We start from the raw sequence: 12,317 nt of genomic DNA, 5'->3' as shown, positions 1-12,317 counted from the left end.
TCCTGTTTTGCTTTTAATATTATATTGAATAGCGTTCTTAGTTCCACTTTTAGTGATTTTTCCTCATGTTTTATTAGCTCGTTTGTTATTTCTTTTGTTTTTTATTTCTTACGATTTTAAAGTATTACTTTTGTACTTTAAACTTAATCAGACGAAATGATTTATAATCGCTTAGAGACTCTTCTTTCTCTTCCTCTTATATTTGATAAGTTTCCTTCGTTCTTCCTCTTTACAGCTCCAGGAAAGGTTTTCTCCTTCATCCGTTGTGTGTGTGTGATTTTAACGGTTTACACGGATTCGTTTACATGTTTTCTTCGGTTTTGTAGCATCTACTATACATTTTTCTGTGCTCCGTAGAGATCGTGTTCGTGAATCTGTGAATATCTCTCAGTATTCGCGTTTGATTTTCCTTATTTCTTCGTTATCCTAGTTTCTGATTTGTCGGTAATCTTCATATGTTTTGTTTTGCTTCGATATTTTAGGTAGTTGTTTCTATTTTTTCTGCTAAGTTCCTTTCTTTTCCCTTAAACGAGGTAGTGTTACTCTGTCTTCCGGTGGTGCTGCATTTTCTTTTTCCAAGGGCTTTCTCTGAATCTTCTATGATGTTTGTTTTGATCTTTTCCTATGATGTCTTAATATCGTCAGTTTCTAGTGTTTTGTTTTTTTATTCTTTGTTATAGTTGTCTTTGTTACAAGTTTTTTCTTGATGAATCGCTTTACAATTCTATGTTTAGTTTTTCTTTTGATTGTTCTTGTTTAGCTTCCTTTTGGTGATAAGCATGTTTTTTCCTACTTTTAAAAGTGCCAGGCAGTGATTAAGGCCTATGTTTGTTGAATTTAGCTCTCTGACGTCCTGTATTTAGTGGAATGTATTTTGCTACTTTTTACTATGTCATCTATTGTTTATTTCTGTCCTCTAGTGTTTTCGTAGGTTAATTTGATTGCGGTTTATGAGTGTAGAATGTGTTTGTAATGCGTAGTACTTTCATGTCACAGAAGCAAGTGAGCATGTCCCTATCGTCATTTTGGTATCCTCATTATAATAGTCTATTTTATTGACTACCTTATTACCGATCCTTGCATTCAAGTCCCTCAGTACTACAGTCTCGTTTTACCTAGGTATGGTTTCTAGGTTAGCTTGCAGCAGTTCGTAGAATTCCTCTTTCTCTTTTTGTTGTTTATTTACAACTGGTACATATGCACTAATTATGTGTGTCAGTGTCTTCTTCTGAAGCTGTAGCGTTATTTGTAGTATCCTGTCGCTGATGTAGGTGAATTCTATTACGTCATCTTTGTATCTCTCGTTTACAAGTAGGCCCACTTCTGAGGTTGTTCTTTTAATATTTTTTCCTCTATAAAACATGACTTATTAGTCATATCAAAGGTTTTCTTTGCTTTTTCTTTCTGTTTTGGATAGAGCACAGATATCTACTTTGTTTTTTCTCATTTCCTCTATTACTTCCTGCTCTTTGTTATTTATGATAGTTTTTATTTTATTCCTTTTTTTGCGAGTTCCTATTTTTCTTGCTGTGTCGTCATTGATATTTTCAGTCATGTCCGAGGCTCTATTGCTAGTTCTGAGAGCGCTTTATTGTTTTTTACCGCGGGTAGGTTGCTATCCTTACCCTGGACTCTCCTTCCTTGTCTGAGCTTGAGACTAGCTAGGTATTAACTAGGCGGAGTTATATTTATATGTGGAATTGTACATATTTTTTTGCACTATTCTCGTTAAATAAAACTGCAATTTCTAGTTAAAAATTAGTTTAAAATATAATGCTCTTACTTTCAACGGACAATCTATAGTTTTGCATAAACACTTTCCCATAACGTATAGCGTTTAAAGAGTCTACTGGTTCTTATAAACATATTTTTATGGATCAAAGTCTCCAAAAATTACTCTTAATTGAACTTGGGAACGTATTTAACATTATGAAACAAAGTGTATTTTATTATTAAACTCCTGTTAAAAGAGATTTAAGTAATGCGTATAGATACACAAAACTCGTTGAAAATTCTGTAAAACCATTTCTGAGAAGCACGTAGTAAACGTTATCATTTTATAAGTGTAGATTAAGTTCTTGCTGTTTTGTGATCTAAGATTTTTACACTTAATATCAAGGTCAGTCACTAATTCTTGTCTCTAATATAGCTCCTAAAGTATGATAGCTAGCAAAAAGGTTTATAAAACTAAAGTAGCATAAAGAACTCAGAAGTATTATATGACCGCAATTTTTTTTTGCTAGGTGTAGTCGCTCCTGAAATTTAAGGGTTAGGTTTGTTTTTTAAAATAAAATGCTACATTTTCTTACATATTCTCTGATAGCAGTTGTCGTGGCAAATCAAACGATATACAACATTAAATTATTAGATGATTATTGAAGGTTGTTTAACCCTATTGACAACAGTCTGCTCTGCAAGAGTAACGCCACTGAAAGGCGCTCATACACACGGGTCATAGAGTAAACGCCAGACGCCGCGTTTAGTAGCGTTATTTAAGCGACACGGCACCATGTTTAGTAGCGTTACTCCATCGGAACGGACTGCTGTAGCAATAGGTTTTAACGACTTCGTTGATCTTTAAATACTTTAATGTTGTATATTGTTAGATTTGCTATTACAACTGCTATCAAAAATATGTAATAAAATATAGCATTTTTTTATAAAAACAAACTTAACCTTTAAATCTTAGAAGTACCTACACCTAGAAAAGAAACTGACATCATGTTTTAATACTGAACTTTTAATGCAACATTGGATTTATAAACTTTTTGATAGCTATCATACTTTAGGAGCTATTTTGGTGGAAAGAATTAGTGGCTCAACTTGTATATTAAATTTGAAAAATAAAAATATAATATTTATTTTTTATTTAATTGAACTAATATGTTTTACAGGTTTTTTGAAATACTTTTTATTTATGTTACTTACTTTTTTTTCTTACAGTAAGGGACAACTCTTCCTTGGAATATAAATTACCTTATAAAATAAAACCGTTAGTTAAGCCAGATGGTATCAAGAGCTACGCATTTGGTTGCATATATGAATTTTTTCGTGTAACCATGGTTGCATCGGGATACATTGGAACTGATTGTTTATTAGCTTCTAGCGGTTTTCATCTTACAGGACAATTAGCCATATTGAATTGTAGAGTAAAAAAATTTTGGAATATTCCGATGGTTCTCAACGAGGAATTAAAAAATGATTCTGCAGCATCATCATTTAATAAGGTGATGTTAGTTTCAGGTAAAACAGATTATTATTGTATTAAAAGATCACCTTTAATCATTAATTTTTACTTATTTATTTAAAAGATATGTAAAAGCCCTTAATTACCCGACATACGTTTTTAATTTACTTACACTTATTATTTTCTAAATATCTTTTTCTAAGATTTTTTAGAATATCGTTATAAAAAACAATATTCTTATAACAAAACTTTTATTAAAATTATTAATTCTTAAAAACATGTAATTATTTAAAATACAATAACATAAATAACTATGGAATTGTCGTAAAATTATGAAAGCAAAATAAAATTCCAAAGATTCTTATAGTGCCAGCCATAATGAAGTTCAGAATTAATTTTTTCTTTAGTTCTGATTACTCAAGTTTATTTTACTTTGATGTTTTCTTCATTATTTCTTCATGTTATATTGACAATAGTTCCTATCACCATTTGTGTAATATAGGTCTCTAATTATTCTTGAAAACTTACAATTTTTTTAAATTGAATTTTGTATCTGCATAAAAGTTTTTCGATAATTCTTCTTCATTTATCCCTTTTTTAAAAGCACCTTTGTTTTATAGGTGCAATGTTATATTTTTATTTATACTATCTGATAAATGCTGTTTAGACAAATACAGCGACTTTAGATACAAAACCATTCTAGGTCACTAATATTTTTATTTATAAAAAATGTTCAAAGTAATGACTATGTGTGCAAGTATTAAAGCAATACTGTAGCCTTTCTATTGCTTATTTAGTTACTGGCCCAAACCTATGGAAACCTTGCTATATTTATTTTTCTTGGGAGTTCTATTAATAATATTTCTTAGAGTTCATTTCTTACGTATTTTAAAGAAAGAATAGATACGATAAAATAAATATCTGAGAATTGAATAATCATGCAAAATGTTTTCCTTTAAAATCCCCTTTATATGATTCTTAAATTCCAAAAAATGCAAAAAAAAGTACAGTGTGATCTAAGATTTTGAACAAAAAGTTTTATTCTCATTGCTGTCTCTAAAGCTAAGGCATCAAATGCTCACTTTGATTTTTGTCACATAACATATAAGTCTGGTTTTAATAAGAGAAGTGTTTTTTAAATTGTTCACTTTTCACCGTCACTATTATCATGTATACGATCCTTCTTCCCTTAAAGAATAAATAGGCATAGGTCTTATGAGTTTGACTGTATTTTGACGAAGGATAAAATGTCAGATAAACCTTAACAGAAATGTGAGTAATATAAAAAAAAAAAAAAACAAAAAAAAAATACTAAAAATTTTTATTTTCATATTACCATGGAGTAATTAGATATCTATTAGCTTGCATAATAAATAAAAAATACTTTACAGGAAGCAAAGGTAGTGTTAAATAGAAGAATAAGTAATCCATAATAAGAGTAGGAATCTATATGTTTGGGAATAAGCATTCCAAAAGAACGGCGCCAACCTATAGTTGTCGCCCTAAGAACACGCTTCGTTCCCGAGCGCCTTTTTTGACGCCTCGCCGTAACGCCGGTTTTTCCGGCAGCCATTATAGTTAAAATTCTCAAACGGTTACGACGTGATCTTCAAGGACTCTCTGATGCTTACTTGCGATCTCGTTCCGTTTCTCTGACCACTCACGTGATTAATATAATCACTTATCGTCTACTCTCGGGATTAATATAATCCTAAATATCTTTAAATCGCCTTACGTACGGCAACACTAGTCGACCACCTATTTGTAACGGAATTATTTAAAATTCAAACCAGCAATTGTAAAGTGCTCGACGTTCATCTCATTTTTATTTTATTTCCTCAACACTATATGGGATCAAAACTTGCTAGACATTGAATGATTTTTCCTAAATAAATAATCTATTCTCTTAACGCTAATATATGTACATATTAGCTACACAATAGTACGAGATGCCTAAGATTTAGTTAAGAGAACGAAGTTGTATAGTAAAGTCGAGGAAAGTAATACGATAATTTTTGTTTTTTTACTTTTTTATTAACTCCATAAATCTTAAAAATATGTCCCTAGATTTGTTTATTGCCCCTATTGACGTTTATTTCATGTAATTTTAGTTTCTACTAGGAATCCTAGGTGGATTCTTTTGAGCCTTCTATTGATATATTGGTTGTAGTTACCTTTGGCTAGCAGGTTTATGTGCGTATTATTTCTTCTTTAATATCTGCAGGTTGACTTTATTATTTCTTCTTCTATCGGGAGAATATATTAGTCTTTCCTTATCTCTTCATTACGGACGTACCATGTAGCATCCACGATTGTGCGTAGGGTTATGGATTGTGGAGCCTTAAATTTAACAATGTCGTTTTACGCTGCTATACCCCATAGTGGTAGTCCATATGTCCAGATTGGTTATATTATTGTTTTGTAAATTATTAGTTTGTTCTCTATGCTAAATTTCGATTTTTTTTTCGATTATTTGTCTATTTTTTAAACAAATTTGTTCGATTTTTTTATTTCTATGCTTTTTCCGTGTTAGTATGGAATCTAGGTGTACTCCTAAATACTTGACTGTTGTTACTTGTGGAATTTCTGTATTATTTAATTGTAGTTTCGGTATTTTGTTTCTCCTTAGTGTAAACGTAATGGGTATACACTTAGTATAGTTTACCTTGATCTTCCTACTACGTAATTATTCTTCGAGGGAGTTGATTTAGTTTTTTAACAATTGAATTGCTTGTTGTGAGTCTACGTTGACGGTAAGCATTGCTGTGTTGTCTGCAAATGTTAAGACTTTACAGTTAGCGTTTATTAGTATGTCTGCTATATAAAGGGAGTAAAGAATTGTTCTGAGGATACTTCCCTTCGGAACCCCTGCTTTGATTAGTTTGATTTTCAAATGAGTGTCTTTTTTTTACGTAAGATGTCTTTTCGGAAAAGTAAGTTTTTAGGAGCTTGTAATACGAGTGTGGAAAGTGTTTATTGATTATTTGTAGTAATACTTGATGCCACACTTTAACGAAATCTTTCTCTACGTCTGTGAAAACGGCGAAACAGTACTTTTTATTTCCTCATTCTGTAATTATCTTATTAATTAGTCTGTGTACTTGTTCAACGGTAGAGTGTTTTTTCGAAATTCAAATTAATGGTTAGTAATCAGGTTTCTGTCAGAAATTATTCTTTTCATTCTCTTGTATATTACTTTTTTCAGAAGTTTAGATTGTAATGGTAAGAGCGGTATCGGTCTATAAGAATTTACATCATGCGGATCTTTATTAGGTTTAAGAAGCATTATAATTTCCGCAAATTTCCAAGTACTTTGGAAGTAATGGACTCGTAAAACTGCGTTAAAAAATATTGTAAGCATCCTAATTGCTTTAGGTTGCAGTTCTTTTAGTATTCTGCTATTTATTAGATCGTAATATGGTACCTTTATTATTTTGATTTGTGATATTAGCATTCTAATTTCTTCGGCTGTTGTGCTATTAATATTCTCATAAGATTGGGTTTTATTTCTGAAGTTGTTTATGTAAGTTTTTGTGTATGTTTGTATGTTGAAGGAAGTAGTGTGCTGTGATTTTGTTTTCTAGGTTTATTACGAAGGTTTCTGCTTGCTTTTCTGTGCTTTTCGCCCATGAGCCGTCAAGATTTCGTATGGCTGGAATTGATTTTACTGGTCTTTCAAATCTTTTTGTTACTTTTCCAGAGAGAGTAGTTAGTTTCTTTGTAAGGTTAAAGTGATGTCAGGAAACCTTGAATTTTGCATTTTTGTGATCCCTTGTGCTATACCTAACATCTTTGGTTTATTTGTTTAGTAGTTTTTTATTACTGCTTGATTTATTTTTTTGCTACCTAGTTTTAGTTTTGCTAGCTAGTTTTAGCTTGACTATTTAATTTTATTTTATGCAAATATTATTTATTGATCTTACCTTGTGACCAAGTTTGTCTTATTTATTTTTTATTTTAACTGTATTTTATTTTAGATGAAGTCTTTGAATTAAGATTTTATAGCTCTTCTTGTTTTTTTCTTGATACGTGTGGTATCCTGCGTCTTTATTTTGAGTGCATTTATTACCTTTTTGAACTTATCTTGTGTTGTAGTTTGTACTTTCACTTGAATATCTTTAAGTTGTTTTATTAAATAGTTACTTTGTCCTACTTTTTCATTCAATAGCTCCAGTAGAGGCTGAATAATTTTCGCGTCGCTGTGTATTTGTGGTTTTTGTACTACTTTTTATCCTTCCAATTTTTCTGTAGTATTTTGTGGTTCTGTTGACTTTTCTAGTAGATCATAAGAGTTGCTAATTGGTATGTCATGAAGCTATTTTGTTCGTAATGGTGTAGAAAAGTTATTATAGTCTATTTTGGTTCACTTATCTTGCAATCTTTAGAATTTTGTAATTTGTGTGTTTATCTATTACTCCCGAAAAAACAAGTATTTGAATAAAAAATACGTTGAGATACAGTATAAGGAACGTTAGACTTACATCACAGATACAAGAGTGAGGTTACTAGTTTCTTAGTAGAAGTTAGTAAAACGTAGTAGTTCCCTAGCATTTTGTTATTTGCATTGTAGAGAACATATTTAGGAGGTTGGAAAAAAATAAGTGAATATCGCCTAGGAAAATGATTTTATTTCGTGAAATAACCTATATATTTTAGTATGACTAAGAGCAACTGTAGCACTGAACCTCAGAAATTTTTATTACAATTCATATTCTAACAGTAAAGTTTACTTCTAACATATAATTATAACAAGTACATTTTGATTAAATAACTATAAAGTCATTCAAAATATTTAAAATATCCCAATTAGGAATTGTTTTTATCATCATTAAGTTTTACGTCATTACATCTCGTCAAACAAAACACAACAATTTATTTATTGTATACTTTTATTACTTTACTACCTGCTCCTTATTTTTGGTTCCTTCTTACTCGTACATACATTGGTGAAATTACGACTAACTTATCTTCTGTTTTTTGCATTTCCCCTCTCTCTTTTAAAATTCCAACTAATCCTTCCATCGAAAAACCAATTTTTGTATTGATTGATTTATCTCACACACGTCACACATACCACGTTGAAAACACAACACTTAAACTAGACCATTCATAATAATATAGAACTGTCAGTGATTAACATTTCCCTCTTTCTCTTTGACTCTATCTCTTATACCTCTATATCACTAATGTGAGGCTTTTTTCTGGGAACAACAGCATGATAATCATTTTTATGTAGCTCTCTTCTACATAATTCTCGATATACATCTTTCTAAAAGTTCAAGTGAAATATTTTTGCAAGGTTTGTAGCAGTATTCTTTGGATTAGTTTCTTTCACGGATCAAAGCTCCTTTTTCTCGTTTTTTTTTCTTTGGTCAATTTGAACGGTATTTATTTTTTATAATTCCTTAAGTTTTCGATTTTTTAATAGTTTGATGTATTGAAAATCTATTTATATTTGTTTATAACACCCAACAAAGCATTCATAATAATGCAATTAAACATCTATAGACAATAATAGGAAAAGAATTTCCAAAATTTGATATAACATCAAAAACAAATACAAAATACTCGAAGTATGAAGTTCCATATCACCAAGTATTACGAAAAATTTAGTAAAGAGTATGCCTAATCGCTTACAAGATTTTATTCGTGCTGAAGGTTGTCCTACTATATTTAAGGCTTAAAAATGATCTATCCAAATAATTTTGTGGCTTCCACAATCGTTAAGTTTGTAAGAAATAAATCATAACTACTCTTTATATATTTCGATTTGCTTGAAACTATACCTGTATAATCTAGAGTCATACCTTTATTCAATATTAATAATATGTCAATAAGTGTCCTATTTAATATGAATATTAAGATTAATAAAATATATCAAGGTAAATGTTCTAATACTATCGTGAGTCCCTGTATGTATGTACATATCACCGTCCCCTGTCTCTTCACGTCTTTTCGTTTTTCTATATTTCATCTCAAACTTTCCTTTCCTTTGAAATCCCTACTTCGCCCCATCGCCGGTAGCTAAAAATTCTATGATTGACGTATTTACGACCACGTACGCCAAAAGTACAAACGCATTCATACTCATATACTTTTTTCTTTTCTGATAACTTTGCAAAAAGGGAAAATATTTTTACATCCTTACTTTTGAAAAAAAAATATTTACCTAATCCGGAAATATGCATTTACACTTACTTGTAAGAAAACGTCTTTAACTTATTCTAGAAATATCTGGATATATTAAATAACGAGTGTTCAGTAGCGTCCTCGTCTTAACCATCCTCTGTTTCTGTGTTTATGTACATTTTTCCTTAAAAACTCTTTTCATTTAAACATAATTTTTTAGTTTTCTTTGCTACAATTTCAAATATATAATTTTTTTAGTTAGGGAGAGAAAGAAATTATTAAAAATAATTAATTTTTTATATTTATTTCAGATTAGCAGATATTCTAGAAGATAGTTTTATTATCATCATTTTTCTACAGTTACTAGGAACCACGATTCAACTTTGTATATCAAGTTATCAAATGCTCTCTGTACGTACATATTTTTGACAAATTGCACTCTTTTCTAATAAATAACTTTCAAATTTACAGAGTCTAGCAATTGTAGAAGGAATTGGTATACTAACCTTGTTATCTATGTTTGTGTTTTATCAAGCACACTTTTTACCTATTGTTACATCGGAGAATGCCTCATTGAAGAGGTAATAAATAAAATAATTTAATATATAATATTTTATTTTACTGTTCATCTATACAATTTTATTTATTTTTATCCAGAGCACAAACTTGTGTGAGGAACTTTATTATTGTAAATGGTATAAACTATCGACGATAGATTCCAAATTGATTTGCATTTGTATGATGCGTGCAAGAAAACCGCTGCGATTGACTTCTGCAAAATTTTGCATTGTGTCTTTACGTACATTTACTGACGTTAGTGGCTATTATTTGTATATTTTTAATTATAATTTACCTTTTTCTAAATTTGTTTTATTGTTTTTAAAATTTCAGGCTGTAGTTGCGTCTTATTACTCAAGGTATTTTTTTGTATATTTTTTTGTTTTATTTTCAAGGACATTTTTTTTTTTAATTTTCCATGATTTTGAAATTGTTTCTTTTCTAAATAAGTTTCTCATTACTTTTTTCTACTTTGTTCCTTCAGCTTTCATTTTTAAAAGTATTCTGATTTTAATTACTTTATTTGTTAAAGTTAGACGCATTCTCACATTAATGTAACTTTAATATATTATTATTACTTCTCGGTTTTTTTATTTTTAAAAAAGATATTATATTGTAGTAATTTACTTTTTCTTTGAATATTTAAACATGGATTCTATAAATTTTGGACATTTATATATTGCAATATAACAAGATAAATACTTATTTTTTCTTATAATTTTTACAGATAGTGAAGACATCAATGGCATACTTATCAGTATTACGAACATTTAAATAGGCGAAAACTATGCAACATTTAGTCTAGAAAATTTATGATTCAGATAATACTGAAATTTTATTTTTTAGTAAAAACAGACTATTTATTATAAATGCCAAAATTGGTACAATAAGAATAAATATTGATCATATAATTAAAACTTGTGACATATATACTGCTATACGTAATCCTATTTAAAACTCTTCTACTGTTACGTTTTTTAAAAATGTGAGTGAAATAGTTAAAACGAGGAGAAATTTGAGTTCAAACAGAATAAAAAGAATAACAAAAAAGTAAAAAACTAGTCTATAAAATATTAGAATAGAAAGATAAGTTGACATTAAATGTTTTAGAATTCTAAATATTTGCAGGAATCTATTAGAATTATAAGTATTAATACCTAATAGTAGACTATTTCAAACAAAATAAAGGAAGGAATCTCATAGCAGATGCATTCTTACCTGCTAGCTCTGTCCAGATAAATGAATATTTTTCTACAGTTTAAATAAAATAATAATGTTCATACGCAGATTTCTCAAACACAGATTCTTTTAGTGATTTTTTTTAGCGATAGTTTTCTTATATAAGCATCGTAAATTTAACACGAATCGCCTAAATTCTTTCTCCTTAAATTGCCACCTTGTTTGCCGTTTTCGCAATATGCACATCTCTCTGATATGTAGAAGTATAAGTGTTTGAAAATCAGCCATGTTACTGAGTGGTATTAACATCGTAATTGGCCCACATGAGGCCAGCACCTCTCGGCAAACATCTTTCTCACGATTTCCGGCACGCATGCTCGATCTTTGCGTCGGCATCTCCGAAAATGACGGCCCTTAACGGCCACCATATCTACCCACGCGTGAACTTGTTTGCACGTGCTTTGGTTTTGTCTTTCATCGATAGTCATTTTCTAGTGTGTGTTCAAAGTATTCTCATGTTGTAACTCAGCTAATTTCCACGGTCTTCTCAACTATCGATTGAAGTATCGGTTCTTTAATCTGCATAAGGACCATTTTAGTGCATGACTATTTTAACTCATCTAACTTCGTTGCATGCCGACCACGTGCAACAGGTCGTTTACCGTTAGGCAAAGTAAACCAACTAACCTCTTAGTGTATCTGTAATATCTCTGTGCGGGAGCACTCAAATTGTGCAACTCATCCAGTCTTTACTTATATCTTTTTATTATTAAGTTGCGTATTATATCGCACTAAAATTGTGTTCATTATTTAAAGCCTTTGTAGCGAATCCCTTTGTTTCCTAGCTCAAAATCGGCAGGACAATTTTCAAACAATAAGAGATACTTATAACTTGCTCAACTCGTCTCTCTCTGTCTCTCTCTCTCTCGTATGTAGAAGTACCATGAACACTTATACCTCACTTGTATCGCCTGTCGCTCGTATCGCTTCCTGTGACGGCTCTTCGCTGATTATCTAAGACGTGTAGTCGCTTGCGTCCAGTAAAAGAATAGGGCGAGTATCTTTGCGAATGGCACAGTAGAGTATTCTTAGCAACAGTATAAAGAGTGAAGAGGCACAAATAAATACAATTTTACTCTCTACCCAACTAGAAGCATAAATGGTATCGCTTTGATACTCACTAAATAATGGAGGCTCGCAATTTTTAACATACTTAAAAACCTATGATCTTTGTTTCTAGCATTTATATAGGTGATCAGAAAAT

At 30.4% G+C, this 12,317-nt stretch overlaps 1 protein-coding gene across 1 annotated transcript; it reads left to right on the top strand.

The window, feature by feature from the left end:
* The first annotated feature begins 3,059 nt into the window (after positions 1 to 3,059).
* On the top strand, positions 3,060 to 10,652 carry LOC122514402 (odorant receptor coreceptor-like). The gene is made up of 5 exons (XM_043631196.1): positions 3,060 to 3,232; positions 9,628 to 9,731; positions 9,788 to 9,897; positions 9,974 to 10,133; positions 10,606 to 10,652. Exons 1-5 carry the CDS (start codon positions 3,060 to 3,062, stop codon positions 10,650 to 10,652), a joined length of 594 nt encoding a protein of 197 aa, XP_043487131.1.
* Positions 10,653 to 12,317: the final 1,665 nt, after the last annotated feature.

This window comes from Polistes fuscatus, unplaced genomic scaffold (genome assembly GCF_010416935.1).
Source record: "Polistes fuscatus isolate 324 unplaced genomic scaffold, CU_Pfus_HIC Scaffold145, whole genome shotgun sequence".
In the NCBI taxonomy this organism is placed as follows: domain Eukaryota; kingdom Metazoa; phylum Arthropoda; class Insecta; order Hymenoptera; family Vespidae; genus Polistes; species Polistes fuscatus.
The sequence above is the reverse complement of the archived record's forward strand: the minus strand, read 5'-3'. Positions and strand labels throughout refer to the sequence as shown.

Coding starts and splice junctions, on each gene's coding strand:
- LOC122514402 (XM_043631196.1), top strand. CDS start 3,060: ATGGTTGCATCGGGATACATTGGAACTGATTGTTTATTAGCTTCTAGC. Junction 3,233..9,627: donor TCATCATTTAATAAGGTGAT/GTTAGTTTCAGG, acceptor TATTTATTTCAG/ATTAGCAGATATTCTAGAAG. Junction 9,732..9,787: donor TTATCAAATGCTCTCTGTAC/GTACATATTTTT, acceptor TCAAATTTACAG/AGTCTAGCAATTGTAGAAGG.